The 19508-nt window shown below is 42.3% G+C and overlaps 2 protein-coding genes across 2 annotated transcripts; one reads left to right on the top strand and one right to left on the bottom strand.

Annotated features, from left to right (window-relative positions):
* Positions 1 to 13977: 13977 nt before the first annotated feature.
* LOC119551997 lies at positions 13978 to 15324 on the top strand. The gene is made up of 2 exons (XM_037861721.1): positions 13978 to 14032; positions 14108 to 15324. Exons 1-2 carry the CDS (start codon positions 13978 to 13980, stop codon positions 15322 to 15324), a joined length of 1272 nt encoding a protein of 423 aa, XP_037717649.1.
* Positions 15325 to 16095: 771 nt separating this feature from the next.
* LOC119551234 lies at positions 16096 to 16587 on the bottom strand. Its single transcript, XM_037860473.1, has one exon. It carries the CDS (start codon positions 16580 to 16582, stop codon positions 16124 to 16126), a length of 459 nt encoding a protein of 152 aa, XP_037716401.1. The 5' UTR covers positions 16583 to 16587; the 3' UTR covers positions 16096 to 16123.
* Between the last annotated feature and the right edge of the window lie 2921 nt (positions 16588 to 19508).

Genomic DNA, 19508 nt, shown 5'->3' with positions numbered 1-19508 from the left:
ACTTCATTAGGCCCGTGTTCCGCCCCCAGGACAACGGAAAGCCGGCTGGACGGACATTAAACCAATCGCATCTGGCAATCAGCGGACGTAAATCATAAAATCCAATTATTGTCTGAAGCCGCTTTTCACCAGATGTAAAAATCAAATTCAACTTTTCCCGCCTTTAATTGTTTCAGCGCATAGGTAACTCAATTAAAATCAAACAATCACCACCGCCGAAAGCCTGTGGCCATCATAAATTCCAGCAAATACGCTCCCTATCGCGATAAATTCCGTTTCCAAGCCCCGTTCAGACTTTACGTCTGACTGCATCAAACAATCCAAAAATAAATCGCTTAAAATGCACTTTTAATAAACATTCGCGCAATCACTATTCAAAATAATCGAGTAAAGGAACGATAAAGCATACGTTATTAATACTCTGCAACGTGTTACAGAAGCGTAAAAATGTATAGTTTCTTAAAATATTTAAAATTGGTTAAAAGTTTAAATTGGTAAGTTTCTTGGTTGAATAGAAAATATATATACATTAAATTTACTTATACATTTTAAATAGATATGTGAGGGTATTTCAACTTCGTATCGACTAGCTTACCTTCGTTTCTTTAATAACATTTTGCTTCGCCAATATAAAAATCAATTTAATATTTGAATTTTTAGTACCGAGTCCATTGTGTATATTGCCCGTTTACTGCACTTTAAAGCCAAATAAATAAATATCCTTTGTAACGTCGCATATAAATATTTGCCATAGCAATGTGTATAGCAATGTTTTGGCCAAATTGTTTACGCTTCGCGGAACCGCGGCCTAAAACAAAACCAAACAAAAACATGTTGATGATCACATTAGTAACGGACAAGTCGATTTCGTGGTAGCGATATAGTAAATGGACTTGGGTCGTTATTGTACAGGAACCCTTTTAGCTAATACTAATTACGGTATCTGCCGCCTAATTGAAGCCACATTACTCCACCCACAAGATCGCTGTCTAATGCCAATTGAGTTCCCACTAAGAACTCAAGCGAAACAAAGTGTTGCAACAAACAATTGCTAAGTTTTGTGTCATCTCCGGCGATTAGATCAGCAAATATTTGCATGCAGGCAGTTGACCCGTGACGGGCAACATGTCCACTACAATCCATGGTCACTATAAATAATATCAGGGTGGGTCGATTACTTGTTATGGTATTTATTTAATGATATTCTGGCCGGGGAAACGCATTTAATCACTTTGCCTATCGGGAAAAGGGACATTTTAATCGAAAGCCATTTTGTTTATATAAGGTTATACGCAATTCTTATTTTTGTAAACACTCCTAACACCATAAAAATATATGTAAATAAATATCCCTTGTTCGAGGACATATTTTACGCTTAAATTGGGACTTACAACAGGAAAAAAGTCAGTTAAAGCTTATGAAAATGACCGAATAAATATGAAATCTCAAGATATGTTCATATTATATCATTGTGAAAACTAAAATGGATATATAGTTGTATTCTGGCTGAAGTAATCAGGGAAGTTGGTTTATCTGCTAGTCTTCTATCTGCATTATTGATAAAATTGGTTCCTATAGCTATAAGATACAAAGTGAGACACCCTAACAAGCGGAATGTGCGTTACTTCAGGGATAGAAAGCTGGTATCCCCAGTGCTGACAAAAGCCGATTATTATGGCAATGACAAGCATATTGGTCACGTTAGCACGAATGGCCAGTGTCCGAATGGTTGGAAAGGACGGTGGCATGCACTTTACAGGCTGGACGGTTCCGTTAATAACTGAAACGTGCCTCAAAGTGGCCGTGCTGCATTATGGGCTCGACATTCACGGCTCTATTTGCCTGCCAACTGCGATTGTTGGTGACCATCGTTGTGAATCTGTTTTGGTTCCTGGGTTGAGTGGTCAATGGGGATGTTAAACAGGAAACTCCAGTTGTCTGCTGGCTCATTCTTTTTGACGCCTCTTGCGATTTGCGTGCGAATTCCTAGTCCCCAGTCTTGGGCTACTCTCACGTTTCCCCACTTACTCACCATCGGCTGACCAGCCGTGATTATATCCCGCATACGCCCTGTGTACATACCATTTAATTCCGCCACCCCCGACTTTTCCACGCTAATTGCATGCATGACTATTGAATAAGTGTCCTGATAGCATTTCGTTTCGACAACCAAGTCGGGATCTAGATGCTGATTGATGCGCCGGAGCAGCCCGGCAGGGCACATAATAGCATCAGCCATAAACCCCAAAGCCAGCTGGGGACCGAGCTGAACGGAACCGATGGCAAAATTGCATAATTAATCATGCGCGCATAAAAATGTCAACTGTTTGGGGCAGGGAAAAGCGAGTAGAGCGGCAACATGTTGCTGCCGTCTACCCAACTATCCAACTACCCAAAACCCACCATCCCCACTTTCCCATTTCCCAAGCGATTTCATGGTGAAATAGCGGGGAAAAAGTGCAAGTTTGGCTTGGCTGGGGTAGCACTGCAACGTCGAACATTTACAAACAAATCAAATTTGCATCAGAATTTCATTTATCTTGTTTTGCTACTATTGTGTGGATTTTGTGCTCACAGTCACAGGAGGAATAGGATGTCGGGAATGGGGGGAATTCGGGATGGGAATCGAAGGAATGGGAACGGGTCCAAAGGACCAGAACAGAGCAACAGCATAAAAGTGAAATTGCATTTGGCCAGTTGCAAAATCAGGAATAACAAGTAGAGTAGCTGTAGCCAAAGCAAATCGGACTTTTGCAATGACCTGTAAAAATAGTTGGGTGTAATGGAATATTCTCTTCAGTTTTCTTTTTTAAATAATTTTAAAAAACAGATATTTAGTTTAATATTAAATAGTCAGATCATTGTTTTCATTGTTTAAAAAAGGTTACCGCTACAATTTTAGACATTATACAATTAATATAGGGTAAGTATAAGTCGAAACGCTGGAACTAACACACTTTACAATTGAATACTTGGTTTTTAAATAAAATTCAATGTTGCTTGTGATTCCTGAAATAGTTTAGATCAATTTAATTTGAAGTGATATGCCCCATTTGCTGCATCGCATTTATATAAGGAAGAACTCGCAACATGCCGAACTTGAACAATTTCTCCAGAACTCCTCCTGATTTTACCCCCTTAGAGCCATTTATTAATGCCAAATGTTATTTCTTTGCATGGGGCACAAAGGGAAAATGGCAACGGACTATGCAAAAAACTGACATAATAAATTGAGCCAGTTTCCAGAAATGACTTTAATGAAATAAAACAGTGTACGTTGTATCCGGGCTGGTTTTTCTATTCTATTTGTGTGCAACAAAGTTAATAACCGTTTTATGAGTCTATTAAAAAGGGATAATCGCCGGGTTCAGACTGATGTCTGGGTCCTGTGCATGGCACTTATGTAAATGGTTCTACAAAAACAGAGGAGTGAAAAAGAAGCAGAAACCCCTTTCTCACATCAACTAGAGCTGCTGCAAACTAAGGACTCTAATCGCTTGCCCTTCCCATATGAGGACCTCATATTACCAACCTTTCCTCTTCTTTCACAACCTTGGCCCCGATGAACCAGCTAAAATAAATAAACAAGTTAAGCGGTCAAACCCTTGAGGGAGGGCAACTTAAAAATTGTTTTTTATTCGTCGTCCGAGCCTTTTTAATGATTATACACTGTGTAAATCAAACCGCTTGTGAAAGGGACCGAAAATTATGTAGATTAAGCAGCAGCAGCACAAAAAAAGGGTTCTACTACATGGTATATGTGGTGTGGCTATATACTGTATACAACCGTGCTTGTGTGTGCGGGATAGATATTATTTATGGTGATATGCGCCCGACAAACTGGCAGCATAATAAATTATGAAAATGCCACAAAATCTACATCGAACTTTTATTTTTTGCCCAGTTACAGGTGGAGCGTGTTGCGGTTTAGGTAAATGCCCCCGTGTTATGCCCCCTGGCAAGAGCAGAAATCAATAATCGCAGGGATGGCGAACAAGGGACCATTTAATTAATTGTGTGTGCCTTATAAATGGTTCTCGAAATGAGTGCATGTGCAGCAGCATGCGGCATGCGGCATGCGGCAAGTGCCAAAAACTTCCGCTCGCCACCCCGATTTTCTGGTTGTGGCTGAAAAGTTCTTAAATCTAACGGCTACGAAGCTAACTTCCCTTTCCGTTGGGCATAAATAACAGCAAAAGTCGTTGCCCGTCCTGCCAGCGGCAATTGAGCAACACGCATACGCCGCGTACGCCCGAAAACTTTGCAGCAGCTGCCACTAAATATTAAACATAAATATGTATGTACGTTGGGCTATAGAGCGCTATATCTTTCTGGCCGTACATCTGCATATGCATGGCCATGGTGTTGGCGGAAGGGAGAGCCCAGGACGCCATGACACCAGGACACCAGAACACCAGGATCGAAACAGGACCCTCAGACACTTCCGCCAGCAGAAGCGGCAAACACTGGGCTAAGTTGGTAACCACTTGGCTTCTGCCTAGCGAGGGCAGCCACAAGGGAAGGCAATATCCCTACACCCAGAAAATTACTCCTCTAAGTGGGATTTGAAGTATGGAAAAAAAGTAACGTTGGGCTCCCCTTACATTAATAAAACTTTATTCATTAAAAACTAAAGGGTTTTATATTATTATTTGTGTCTAATCATGTTTTATCCCCCTACAGGCCTAAAGACTACGATTGCGGTTACTATAACTCCTTAGTTTTGGATCCTGGTTTTTTGTTTTTTTGTTTTCAATTGTTTTATTTCTATAATTTGTTTCTGCCAAATCAAATTAACCATTTTGTGAAGATGTTTCTTATTTCCGATAGAAGTTATGGGTCAACACTCCACATTCAATTAAATATTTATCCAAATTTTACAATATTTTCTTATAAAACTATACCAATATACATTATATTTTATATTTCTTATTATAAAATTTTTTAAAATTGGTAAATTTAATAAAATTATTAAAAATTAAAGCAGTACTTTATTTCGAGTGCACTTTTCATAACTCAAACTTTTCCGCCCGCCCGCTTCTATGTGCATATGTTTATGTTTATCTGTTCTGGGGCTGGACCGCAACGTATGCTGATGTGAAAAATATTACTTCCGCCGCTGGGCTCGGAATTTTTCATGCCCCAGCCACCGAGGTCGTCCCCTTTTAACCAGTGAACAGCCTCGACCCGGATCTTCATTTGATTCCAGGAAATGGGGAGTGCAGACAGGCTGTGATGCTTGATTCCATTAAAATCCCAAAACTCAAGAATCCAAGCAGTCGGAGAATTAGGGGGCCTTGCGGTTTTAACCCTATCTGCCCGGGGCATTTTCCGGAATTACCTGCTCTGCGTAATTAAGAACTGTTCGACAGTGTCCGTTTGCCTGCGAACATGGGGTTACAGGGCCATATGTCGGCTGCAATGGCTCAGAATGCGGCTAGACGGCATAAATCTGGGCAATTGCAGGGGCAGCAGATGCAATTCAGTCCTGGAACTTGCCAAATGGATGTGTTTGCCCGGATCTGGATGTTCTTTCGGCTGTTAGTCCAAAATGGGTCTGCGTCAGCTGGCCCATGTAGTAAAAACAAACAAATATTGAAGTTGGCAAACGGAATACAGAACTTGGCAGTCCTAAATGCCAGTCAGCTGGCTGGTAGTTGAGTTCTTCCAAAATGCCTGGGAATCCATAATGCAAAGTCTCTCCAAGCGCCACACATGCAATCAACCAATTAGATGGTAATGCCCTCCGACCGGAGTTGCAATTTCCTCGTTTAATGCTCTGATTAATTTCGAAGTGGAAATCGTTTTGCCCATTCGATTGAATCAAATGTTTGTGGATTATCTATTTGGATTTGGAAATTCATCAAATTGGCAGCCATTCGGCGGCTGTCCGTTTCATTTGCGGCCCTCTCTGTGGTCATTCGGGCATGGAGCCCGAACTGCATGGCGTCCACTTTGCGGCAGCCAATTAAATATGCAACTTTTTGCCACCCAGTCACCCACTCGAATACCGGATATTTTCACGCTGACAATGTGGCACGCACTAAATTGCTAATTGACATGTAAACGCATCGATTGCCCATCAGCAGCACTGGCAAATTGATAAAAATACTGCAACTGCAACAGAAACATCAACCATAACGACGACGGCGAACAAACAATATCAATGAATCGCATATATCGAAAATGGAAAATTCAATTGTTGTGCAAATTGATTTCAAATGTCACATAAACGTCAAACTTTTGTGCTTCCATGATGCTTTTTTTCACCCCCCCATAGCTCTGTATCTGTGGCTTTGCTAACTATAGAACTATCTCGCCATCCAGCCACCCCAAATTCCTTGCCCGACTTTCACATCTGACCAGTGGCCACACACTAACAAGCTCCTGACTTTTGGTTATAGTTAGATAAATGGTTGGTCCCGGGTGCAGGGTAGCCATGAATTTAGGTGAGCACCAATCAATAATCACATTCGCTTTGGGTCTCCGCTTCCAGCAGCATGGCAACATGAAAAATGACGGATGTTCCGAAAAGGGGGCGGAAAAATCCCCCGGTGCCGCGGGAGGGGCAAGTCCAGCAGCCAATGGCCAGATGACTTTGATTTACTTGCCCAGCATCGACAGTTTGACACAAATCACATGCGAAAGGCAGTGCTGGAAAATTCAGCCCACACAGGGAAGTGAAAGTTAGTCGGACTTTTGCGCAGTTTAAGCACCAAACATTTCTCTAGGCTGGGTAAAAAACTAGATAGGGTAGTTAAAGGTGTATGACATGGAATATAAAGTGATTTAAGGACTTTAAAGCTAAAACTTTCAGTGCTTTGGTGTAAAATACTGTTGTTTATTTAAAGGAATAATATCTTAAATGAAATTAGGTGTAGAGGTCCCCAAAAATAGTTCTAAAATAACAAAATGTATTAAAATATATTCGGAAATGGAAAAAACATTTACTGCCAAGCAATTTTCAAGTAAAGTTCTTCATTTCAGAAAAATTAGTTAGCCCCACTGCACAGCATACAAAAAGAGCTATCCGGCATGCAAAAAATGGCTCACAGAATACCCTTTGTGGCTAAGCAAACTTTCCAGGGCCCACGTTGGTCAGTGTTTACCATCATAACAAACTGGGCGCCTGGATCTGGATGCCATGAAGTCGAGTCCAACGCATTTCGCCGTCTACCTGTCGCGAATAACAAAAATCCGGCCCAAACTTTCATTCTGCGCCCGGAGTCAATGTCGCATGGCGCACTTAATCGTTATTAACGCCAACTTTTTGGGCACACGTGTGTGAAAAAAATCATCATAAATCTGGGTGTATATATGGTATGTATCCCATGGCTGCGAGCAGGGAGGCCAAAATTGAAATGGAATCCGAGTGGGGCAGCATTGCAGATGAGCGGAATCACGTGCCGAGGATTTTGCGTCGCACGGCGACAGGTTCCGGTGTTTCGGGACCCGGGTCTTTTGTCTTCTCCGCGGAGACGGCTAAGCAGCAATTGGCTTTCATTAGAGCCACTGGATGCTGACGGGATTTGTCAGACATTTGTCAAGTTCGGGGCATATCAAACTTTTGTCAGCGCATATCGGCTTTCCATTCTCTGCTGGCACCGAGCTGAACTCTCCATTGTCTGCATCTCGACTGTCTGAATTTCGGCATAGGAAAGCGAAATTCGTGATAAATCTGCGGTCCACATACGCACACGTAGGCAGGTGGAAACGGGGGCGTGGCTGCGCCCAAATCGTCCTCCGAATGACACAGGCGGTAGCAGGCAACCGGACATGCCTCCAAGGGACAGTGGTTAAAAACCAGATGGCTACTTACTACGATTATTTGTTTCAGTAATTAACTTTAAAAGTAAAGGTCACCTACAGCCGATTTATATAGTAATTAATATTTTCTAGCGAAGTTAATTATTTTCTGGTTTCAAGGTAGACCTGAATAGACGTTAGTTTTGCTTAACTCTGTAAGAGATTACCTGGTATTTTTAAAAGAGGTATATTTTACTTGTTGTACTTAGGATTTTTTAAATTTCAAGTATTGCAGTAAAGCTACAAGTCTCATTATTTCATTTTGGTTTAAAAGTTTGCGAACTTGATGAAAAAATCTTTGATTTCAAGAAAATGCAATTTTTTTAACTTTGGTGACATTATTAAGCGTGGTATCCTGTAAAGATCATGAAAATCGAAAACCAGCATTACAAGTTCATTGCATTTAACATTTGGATCGGGCAATTTGCCCCACTATATACCAAGTTAATTTGAACATGTTTAGAAAACCAAACTTTATCCTCTTAATCTGTAAATGGATATAAAAAGATGCCTAAATATAAGAGGTCCTTTATTTATTTTGCTTACTTTTTTATGTCCTCGAGCCCACTGTGCAGGGTTTTGTGGTTGACTTTAGTTGGCTTGCGTGTCATTGGGCGAGTGTGAGCCTGTGTGGGTGAGTTTGTCACTGTGGGTGTGGGTCGTGGCGACAACTTCATCACTCAATGGCCGCGGTCGCAGCTTGCGATGACAGTTACAAATTATGATTGATTGGGGACAAATTCACCCGTTCTCCCGCAGATCGGATCGGCTCGGATCTCCTTCGGTCGCTTTCCCTTTTGGCCAGCATTGTTCTCGCATTGCCGCCATAAATACGCATTAGAATTAAGTTGCATAAATTTTCATATGGAAATCTGTTGGAATTTATTGCAAGCGTTTTAAATAAATTTAGAGCGTCACTTCATAAATAACTCTGTTAAGCATTATTTTCCTCCGAGACGAGACTATTAAAATTTAATGCCCGAACAGGGCATTTATTGAAACGAGATTTCCCCATGCTCCACCTCCAATAAGCCAGGCCACAGCGAACAATCATAAATCATCTGGCCAGCTTCTTCAATACAGGACAAGGCAGCGTACGAAAAAGTAAGGGAAAAAACCAGGCTTACAAAAGAAAAGATGGAAATCCCCGACTGAAAGATACCCGGTAATTAATAGATGGATACAAAATGTGTTGCCTACTTCTAAGCACCTTTATTGATGGATCTTTTATGATATAAGTGAGTTACTCTTGAGTAAGACTCTTTTTGGCACCTCTGACTATTATCTTTATGAGGTATACTTCCCATATACCCTGGTATCTCAGAGGGTATGCAAAAAAACAACTGACTTTGGTCCTTTACACGCTCACTTGCTTAGATAATTGCCAACTTGAATGGTGGGGCGTGAATTTGGGTTGAGTGGGTGTATCTCTTTTCCCCCTGCCTCGGGTTTAATCACCCCGAAAACGGAATTTGCAACGCTATAAATCAAACTGAAATAGTTCTCAGTTAGGTCGAGGAATGTTTCTGGAAACTCCCATCTGTTGGGCGAAATCCCCAATCGAAGGAAATCGCATTACAGAGCTCTGCACTGCCGATAATTCTCAATAATTAAAATCATTTAAGTTTAAGAAATCCCTTTAGCTGACTTAACGGGCTCTGGCTCGGGGCACAAATTGAGTTTCGCTCGTTGTTAATAAATCATAAATTGCCCTGGCAGGCGAAGGTCTTGTCTTGTCTGCTCCGCCAGCTGATTGCAAAAGTTAAATGAACTTAAAGTTGCTCCTTTTTTCGTGTTCTTTGTGTTTTAAGCGGCTTAGTGGGGCGTTCGACTTGGCCCAAAACTTGCCGGCTTTGCATATTGATGCGGCATTAGGTGGCAAATGTTGCGGCGGCCTTGTAGCAACAAGTTCTGCGGATATAATATAACTATGCTGCGAATGCTGTGCCAAGACGATAAACTGTATCGCGCATACGCACTGTGGGCCGCCCTGGGGCAGACTGCACATTGACATTCAGGAGGCGTTTGCCGCAGATACAGATATAGATTCAGAGATTCCGGAGGGCTGGGGAAAAATAGATAAATACAGGGTTTTTATGCCAGCCATAAAGTTGCCGCCTGCATTTCGGTCTCGTTTTGTTTGGCCATTAGCTTTGTTTTGTTTTATTAGCCATAGAATCCTTGCCACTGTGACTACTGCCATTCCCGACATGGCTGTGTTTGCTCGCCATTGTTCTTGCACTAAATCAAAGTGTCGTTTGTTTGCGGCATGCAAAGGCTACGCGGCAAATCAAACACGACGATCCCATCGCGACAGAGGGGTAAAGTTTATCGGCACTCGGATTCAGATTCCGGCCCGCAATCGGATTTTTATGGCCTCATTTTGGCTTTTGCATAACAATTAGCCAGCCAACTAAAATTCGCAATCCCCTGCACAGAGACTCTCTTTTCTGCCCGCTTAAAGTGCGGAAATTGGAAAAGGAAGTATTCAGAGTCGGAAAAGAGCCGGATAAACTGGGGTGAAATGAAAAAAAAATTGTATGTCCGTTGTCACACATATGGACATAAGAATACTTTAAATGCAATATTCAGCTTTAAGCAAGACTTTCCAAGCTTATTGTTAAGCTAAAAGAAAGTAGGTTGAATGAAAGTGGAAATCTTTAAGGCTGAAGACACTTGCTTGGCTTTGAGCAACTGAATGCATTAAAAAGTCATGGCAACCTAAGTAGGATTAAATATATATATTCTCAACATGATTTTCCAAAAGAAATCCAGGCAGTTCAAAATCACGTAAAATGGCCTTGACAATAATAAAAAATATTAAATCTATAAATATTATTTGCCCTTTACCACTTTCATAGAATACCTATTTTATTATCAATCAAATTCCCATTCTTCCTTAAGCCAACCAACCCGAACGAATTGAATGGACGGTTGAAGCCAAGTCCATGCAGTTTCAATTCAAAGGGATTTCCCCACCGACAAGTCCTGTTAGACGGTCGGAGTACCTTATCGAAGATACTATAGATCCAGTGGGGAATACAAATATCAAATAAACGACAGCGCAGTGAACCGCGAATGCTGCAAAATGTGCAAAAGTACACAAAGAAAATTGCAATAACAATTTGGCGCAGACGAAAGGAGGAAAAAAAGAAATAATGCAAAATAAAATAGAATTATTTAACGAAAAACAGTTGAATTTCGGGTGCTTTTTTTCTGACTGCTCGACATTTGCATAGAAAAATTCAAATTAAGCGAAAATGTGCAAAATGCTGTGAATGGATCTCTGTCTGTCCCGCTCGCTCGACCCCACCCCCTTAGGACTTTCCCACCCATTCTCCAATTATTTGGGCAGGCGAATGCAACAAATGAATGGTCAAATAAAAGCTGGACAAAGAAAATGGCCAGCTGGAAATGAGCAGCCAAGGCAAAGCAGTTGACAGAGATAGCAAGGTGCGAGCGGGAGGGGGCTAGGGGAAAGAGGTTAGAGGGAGATGGCCTGAGATAAATAGCGCAGTCGAGTGCTTAAAGTGTTCGTCTAATGACAAAGCAAATTGTGTGCATTTGCTGGCAAAACAGCAGAAAAGGACGAATAAAATGTGAAACCGAAAACAATCCAGTAAACTTCGAGTTGAATTCGAAAAGTTTTAAAGTTTTCAGTAATTTTCCTACTGCAATTTCGATTGAATTAATCGTTGATTAAGCCTCTCGGTAAGCCACCACAAGTGCAAGCAGTACACCTCTATCCTTTATTACCCATCTCTTTTCATCTCGTCCTCCCACTCGGGAAACTGAAAAAATAACAATCAACATCGCTTGAGTTGCAGCTCGGCTAATTGTTGTTGCTGTTTGAGCTGCTTAATTAAGACGTCGACGACAGTGGCTCTGAACTCTCTTTTCCTCTTCAAATGCACTTGGAGAAATGTCACTTAAGTTGGACTTTAATCCATTTATATTCCCTTGGGAAAATTCGACTTTTTTGTAAAATGTAAGTGGTAAGATAAGCCTTTGAATACTTTTTATGGACAGAATTTTGTTGCCCACGCTTTTAAATCGAGTTTAAAAATTCTGAATTTAAATTTTGTCCTTGTTATGCCTACTGACTGGAATTATTTTGATAGTAAAAACGGAAAATACCAAGTTAAGTAATATAACATTTTTCCTCCGAGTCTTACTGCTTTTAATTTCCTCACTTTATCTATCCGCTTAACTTGCACGGCCTTTTCTTTGTTTTTATTTGTAAAGGCCAGAGTTTCACAACCCCATCTCCATCTGCATCATCATCATCATCCTCACCCACAAGGAAAGTGTCCAGTGCAGGGCATTTCAACGTCAACGGATATGTCATCGCCTTCTCCATACCCTCAACTCGATTGAAGAATCAAAAGTGCCACTTTGGTTCATGTAAGAGAGGTATTGTAACTGCTTCCGTCTGACACTTTTCGAACTCAACCATCGATGCAATTTGTTTTCGGGCTTATCCCTTCATAAGGTCCGTTCTCTGTGCAATCGCATTATCGCTACAGTGGCCTTATTATACAAGGTATTTACATAAAAGCCGCTCGAATTGCATTTAGGCCACAGTTCAGGCCGAAAGCTATTGTAGCCTTACACTGAAATAAAGATGGTAATGTATTATTAATGTGGGTTCGTTTTAGTCTATATTCCTAGCCATAAATGTTTACATCATAATTGATGTTTTGCATTCTATGACCCATTTCCTATTATTAGATGGATTCGGATTTATTTTCTGAAGAAAAATAGACCAAATATAAATCGCACGAGTGGTGGGTCTAACACCCAGAGTACCCAGAACTTTTTTTCCAGCGCATATGGATTGGAGTATCCTAGCGATATCACCAGTTTTTTACAGTTCCTTCTCTCTTACGGGCTTTCCTTCACATGCCAGCACAATTGCCTTTGTCCGTCTTGGCCGCCTGTCATCTGGCTTTTTTCACATTTCCCCGTCTGCTGGCCGTTTTTGCTCTCCTTCGATTCTGGTTCTGATTCTGATTCCGTTTGCATTATGTCCCGTGCACACTGCTCCGTTCTTCTGCGGCCTGCATTGTTCGAATGTAAATTCCGCTGCCTTGAGTCCGCTCAAAGTTTACGGTTCGAAGAACTAAATGTCAACAGTTTTCATAAATCTGCCACTGTTGGTGGACATCATCAGCTCGGCTCAGCCCGCCAGTCAGTCCGGCCACCAGTCACCAGCCACGCCCCACCGCCCCCGTGATCCGTAGTCCGGAGTCCGTAGTCCGTAGTCCAGAGTCCGGACCCAAAGTTATCTTAAGTGCTCCGAGTGGAAACTGTCAGCGGTTCTGTTCTCGGAATGGCTTGTTTGCTCGCTGTTTGTTTGCTGCTTGCTGACTCTTGGTCAACTGTTTTTGACAAGCTCTTTAAAATAAATCACTTTCCGGGATGGTTTTTCGAATTAAAATTTCAATTTACCACGGAGCAATTCAAATGTTTTCAACTGATGAGCTATGAATAATTCTATTTGTTTTGTTGTCAAATTATTAATTTTCAATGAACTCATTTAGTGAGCTAATTCTGAAGAGACAACTAAATAAATAAATAAATAATAAAATTTGCATTTTAGTTTGATTGTTTCAAAATAAACCATTTGAACTTGAGAACATTCGAAAATCAATAAAGGCTTGTTTTGCATTCCCCGGAATTTCTAGGCAATTACTTTCCATTAGCAGGCCATTGTAATGCTAAGCAGAACTTTCAACTTTCGCTACTTTTGGCCAAGCGACCGAAAACACATTTTGGCCAAGGCTCGACCAAGGTGGCAACACAATAATATTTTATGGCACGGCATTAGCTTGGCCATTGACAGGGCCGAAACTAAACCATTGTGTTTTGGCAAGAGCCAAAAGTGCCGTTGCTCGAAATCGATTCGGGGATTCAGGGAAACCAGTTCTCGGAAGACAGTGGTCAGTCATCTCGACGAGATGCCATGTCCATAGCATGTTAGATTTTAATCGCGTTGAGCTTCGGTGGGGTCCACTGTGTTTTCACATTCCTAGAACATTGCCGAACATGAGTCGTCAATGCAAATTAGTTGCGGACTGACCCAAATCAGATGGCCATAAAATTGGTTGAGTGGTCCAAAATCGGTTTAGTCGTAGCCGTGGCCAACGCCTAAAATATGTATTAGACAGAATGAAGCTGCCACTGCTGCTGTTGCTAATCCAGTCTTGTGCCCTGGTGGCCAGAGGTAAGCCGCTTTGGAAGAGTGTTCCAAGAGTGAAAGTACAGTGATGGCTAACCCCCGACGAACCCCTTTTCGCAGCCACTCCTGCCCGACACTGGCGTCGTGCCCCCACCCATGGGGTCTTCAATGTTGATGTCTATGCTTATAACAAGCCCAGGATGAATCTCGCTGGTCGCCTGGCTATGGAGAGTCGATCGAGTCAGGATGTTCCCCCCATGGGTCACCTGCTGCAGCAGATCTCCCATCACAGTCGGCGATCCACGGAGGAGAGGTCCCACTACAGGAACCTCGACCAGGAGGTAGAGGTCCTGCCAATGGCAGGCAGGCTGAACCAAACAATTGAGGACCCGGCCATAAACATGCAATTAATGCCGCTGCAAATGAACTCGGCTCTGCACGCACAGGAGAATTTATACTCGAACGAGTTCCATGTGCAGAGTATCGGGGCCAAGAAGATAGTGCAATTGAATACCCTGACCACCGACCATGAACGTAAACCAGTCGCCCAAGAAGTTATGACCCCGGAGGAGCAGAATGAGCAGCAGGAGCCGCTGAAGGTAAAGCTGACACTGCCAGAGCTGCCCGAGAACAATGCTGCAGCAACAGAAGCCGTGCCTGGACAGGATAAAATCGAAAAAGATGGCGAAGCCTTGGCCTCAAACGCCCCGGTGACAGATGCCGCGGGGGATGGGGCAGCCTTGACAAGTGTGAAGAAAACTATGGCCCCGAGTGAGACAATTATCGATATGGCAACGACAGGAATGCAGCAGCTTGTCAGTCGGCCGACAGCGGAGAATGCCGGTGACACGAGCACAAAGGCTCACTCCGCCAAGAGGAAGAAGGACGAAACCAGAGTCCGACCGCCTCGTCCCAAGACCAGGCGAAAGCAAACGCCAACAGGAGCAAAAGCGTCTAATGAAACTGATACAAAGATGACAGCGAATCGGGTTGTGACCACCCCTGGACCAAACCCCATCCTGGGACCAAGTCCTGCTCCACTGGATGCGAAGCAGCCGGCGAAGGAATTGGAAACACAATCACCGGAAATCAGCACGCATCGTCCTTTAACAACGACGAGCAAGAGCAAAGGCAAAGGCAAGGGTAAGGGCAAGGATAAACGTCGCCAGGACTCCCAGAGACGTCCTGCCAACGCGGGAGTAATGGAGGAGGAAATTGAAACTACGACAAATTGGTGGCAGATTCTCCCGTATGCGGAAATTAGAAAATTTTTGAATACGATTTACGATACCATCGCCGACGATGTCGACGACGAACGTGCCACGGATGATGTGTGAAGCCAGAGTTTTTGATGGTCGGACCCGGGGTTTTTATTGGGTTTCGGGTATAGTGTTTATAGAGGGTCCGAGCCGCCGGCAAATTGAATTTCCGTTGAGACTAAACTTTGTGTACTGACCAAATAGCTAGTAAGTTGGGTATGTGATTCGAGTAGATTCAATTGGTGTTCTATAGTGAAAATAACTAGCAGTAAAACGAAAAATAAAGATTTATGAATCAATCAAGGACCTTTTATTTCAGCACTTTCACACGGAATCTTAAATTCCCTTAAGACTTTCACTTTTAATTCAAATATCTTCCCCTATTAATCATCATAATCATCATTTCACAGTCATCAATGTCTCTATTTAATGCGGAATGCTGTGTCAACAAAGATGACTTAATTAAAAGTCCCCCGATCAGAGACAATAACCCTGGGTGGGCACTTAAAAACCCATCTATTCATATTTGAATAAACAAATAGAGAACGCCGCCAGAACCGTGTTGGGTATACTTCTAGGCAAACAACTCGGAGACAGCTTAATGGGCATTAGACGCAACCCCAAACCAGTCACAGGTTAAAGTTGAAAGTGGTCGGACGGCTTCCATTCGCGACCCAAAACAGTTCACGGCAGGTAAAGTGTGAATCGAGCCGACATTAATGAGCTGAGAATATTTTTTATGGCTGCTGAATGAATTTCACAGACTGCCAGCCTCCGGACAGTGAGTCGGCCGGAATAAATCTTTGCCGCTGATTGATTGGGCTTAATGAGAGATGATAATATAAATGATTGAAGCATATATATTCATTTCGGTTATTTATTGAACGACCAGCAAGACAAATTTCTGTTTACTCAAGTGATTAAAAGTAGCTCGACGCCGCAGTTTTCCTCTTCTTCGCCATTCCCGTCTCGACTTGGGCTCAATCTCGGCCACAATGAACAGCTGCGACCCACTGTCTTGGTGGGTCACCTCAAAGATTTCTTGACCGGCATTCGAGGGTGCTTTGGTGGGTGTACTTTCCACAGTCTGGACAAGTGGAACACTGAATCGGTGGCCCTCGTATAGATGCAGTTGCCAGTCGCAAAGATTCGGGGTCAGGGTGCACTTAACAGTGGAGTTAGCCGCAATAAGCTTCGCCTGGGTTAAATTCAGTTCCTTAAGTTGCTGCAGTACCTCATCTTGGATCTGTGGGGCAGCTTCACACCATCGTAGAAAAACGCAGCACGGGAGCAAAACAAGCCACGGGAATGCTCGAAAGGCTTGGACGGAGCTCATTTCAATTTCACCTACCACCTTCTCAGGAAGCTAGACTGGGACTGGCCGTTTTGGAACGATGCCCAGGTGGAGTGGGGCAACTGAAACCAGTTTGCTTGAATAGGTTGGCTTGGGGTGCTGTCATCTTTGTCATGTCAATAGAATTACCCATAAATTTTTAAGGTATTTTGGACCTCAGATGGAGTGGATGATGTGGAACTTAAGCTGCTGAGATTGATCTTATCTAAAAGGTTATCAGTCACCTCCAATCGATTATAAATAAAAGTGTAATTGATCCAGGCCTATGGGCATGCAATTACGTTAATAAAGACGCATCTAAGCATAACTAGATACTTAGTAGTTGAAGGTTAAAATCTTTAAATCTTCACTAGAAAGTCCGTTCTTTGACCCGTTTCTGCTTAACAAGATCACTGGTCTCAGTTTGTAATTCGGATTAAAAGTGTATACAAAGAGTAAGGAAAAGTGCATTATGAGAAAAGTAAAGAAAGTTTACATCTGTTTTTTCTGTTTATTGTTTAAAAGATTTTTTAGTTTATTAAGAGTATAGAACAAATTTCTGGTGATTTCCTTGCTAAAACTCTTTCTTTCCGTTTGGCCTCTTCTTGTTTTTCACCAGAGATTGAGATGTTGTTCCCTCTACTGGAGTTATTAAGAGCAAGGGTCTTCCGTTCTCGTCTGACAATCTTACAAATTGAGCTTCTTCGGGCTTCGTACACAAACGGGGATAATAAAAACACAGGGATGTAACCGAGTGTGGTACAGTTTCAACCGAAAGCTTCTGCTGTGGCTTGAAAACATTACTTAGCTTATTGTTAGTTAAGTGCACTGATTTGATTTCTTGACACTCTGGAAGATAAGGGTACACTGAGCAAAGATCGCGGCCGGGTGAATTTGTTGTAGCTTCCGTTGGTTCAACCGTTGTAGTCTCCGTTGTTGCATCAGTTGTTGTCTCCGTTGTTGCATCCGTTGTTGTCTCTGTTGTTGCATCAGTTGTTGTCTCCGTTGTTTCATCAGTTGTTGTCTCCGTTGTTGCATCCGTTGTTGTCTCCGTTGTTGCATCCGTTGTTGTCTCCGTTGTTGCATCCGTTGTAGTCTCCGTTGTTGCATCCGTTGTTGTATCCGTTGTTGCAACCGTTGTTGTCTCCGTTGTTGCATCAGTTGTTGTCTCCGTTGTTGCATCCGTTGTAGTCTCCGTTGTTGCATCCGTTGTTGTCTCCGTTGTTGCAACAGTTGTTGTCTCCGTTGTTGCATCCGTTGTTGTCTCCGTTGTTGCATCCGTTGTAGTCTCCGTTGTTGCATCCGTTGTTGTCTCCGTTGTTGCAACCGTTGTTGTCTCCGTTGTTGCATCTGTTGTAGTCTCCGTTGTTGCATCGGTTGTAGTCTCCGTTGTTGCATCAGTTGTTGTCTCCGTTGTTGCATCCGTTGTTGTCTCCGTTGGAGTTTCCGTTGTTGGCTCCGTTGTTGAAATCACTGTTGTAGTTTCGGTTGGAGATTCAGTTGTAGTTGGTTTCGTTGGTTTAGTTGGTTTAGTTGGTTTAGGTGGTTTAGTTGGTTTAGTTGGTTTAGTTGGTTTAGTTGGTTTAGTTGGTTTAGTTGGTTTAGTTGGTTTAGTTGGCTTAGTTGGTCTTTTAGTTCCTTTAGTTGGTCGTTTGGTTGGTCCTTTAGTTGGACCTTTAGTTGGACCTTTAGTTGGTCCTTTAGTTGGTCCTTTAGTTGGTCTTTTAGTTGGTCCTTTAGTTGGTCCCTTGGTCGGCCCTTTAGTTGGTCCTTTAGTTGGTCCCTTAGTCGGCCTTTTAGTTGGTCCCTTAGTTGGACCTTTAGTTGGTCCTTTAGTAGGTGCTTTAGTTGGACCTTTAGTTGGACCCTTAGTTGGTCTCTTAGTTGGTGGCTCTGTTGGTGGCTCAGTTGGCTGCTTTGGGGGTTCAGTTGTTGGCCACGGGGGACTTGTTGGCGGCACATAAGGAGGGTATGGATAGAACGGAGGAGGAGGATAAAGTATCGCAGAAGAATCGTAGTATCCATAAGAAGGCGGCCAAAACTCTTCATGGTGAGGTCGCTCTTTTCTTTTCTGATTACTAACAGGACCCTTGGTGAAACCAGTGACACGTTTGATTAGGCCTCCTACGTCCCACACGGGTACTCGTACTTGGACCTGATAACCCGCGGATAATGAAATCATCCATTTAGGTCCGGCTGCGACTAGCAAGACCCAGATAACTAAACTTCTAAGCAGTTCCATGCTTCTAGTACTAGAACGGACTGAAGTGGAGAATTCATTAACGGCTTTATATATTCCATGATGTCCCAAAAAAGGGGTTTAATAATCACTGATCCCATTAAATTAAAAAGACAACAAACTTAAAGCTATATCGGTCAATATATCCAAACTCATTCTTTTCTATTTAACTTAAACATTTGATTGATTAAATGGTGTTGACAGGTTCATGCATTTCGTACACATCATAGCATTACGAATGTGATGATCAGATTTGATAATTTATTGACTACATGGCTCTGTGACACAATCTTTGGTTTAATCACCCAAAAATAATATTTTGTTGTCTTATCTGGTTTGATTTTATTTATTGCTGTTTTTAACGTGATTGGAACTGAATGGAGTTCTTCTTGCTTTGTGATGTACTGATATTAGCACCAGATAATTTTTGGGCAATCTGCTAAAAGCGCAATCAGAAGATCAAAAATTTAAGGCAAGCATTCCGTTTATAAACCAATTTGGAAAATTCAAAACTAAATTAACTTAACACCCCAACTTTTTCAAAAAGTAAGAATTCCTCAGACTTTACTTGTGCACTATATATTTATTAAATAATAAAACAGGAAGTCTTTAGGATCTTTGATTTCTTTTAATTAGCCTGTAAATATATTTATTTCTAGAGGGTTTCCGTGAGGGCTGCAACTTTAAGGG

This window comes from Drosophila subpulchrella, chromosome 2R, assembly GCF_014743375.2.
Source record: "Drosophila subpulchrella strain 33 F10 #4 breed RU33 chromosome 2R, RU_Dsub_v1.1 Primary Assembly, whole genome shotgun sequence".
In the NCBI taxonomy this organism is placed as follows: domain Eukaryota; kingdom Metazoa; phylum Arthropoda; class Insecta; order Diptera; family Drosophilidae; genus Drosophila; species Drosophila subpulchrella.
The sequence above is the reverse complement of the archived record's forward strand: the minus strand, read 5'-3'. Positions and strand labels throughout refer to the sequence as shown.

What these genes read in the sequence shown, in the direction of transcription:
- LOC119551234 (XM_037860473.1), bottom strand. Translation starts at nt 16,582, where the DNA reads ATGAGCTCCGTCCAAGCCTTTCGAGCATTCCCGTGGCTTGTTTTGCTC.
- LOC119551997 (XM_037861721.1), top strand. Translation starts at nt 13,978, where the DNA reads ATGAAGCTGCCACTGCTGCTGTTGCTAATCCAGTCTTGTGCCCTGGTG. An exon ending in TTGTGCCCTGGTGGCCAGAG is followed by an intron (nt 14,033 to 14,107) that starts GTAAGCCGCTTT and finishes CCCTTTTCGCAG; the next exon opens with CCACTCCTGCCCGACACTGG.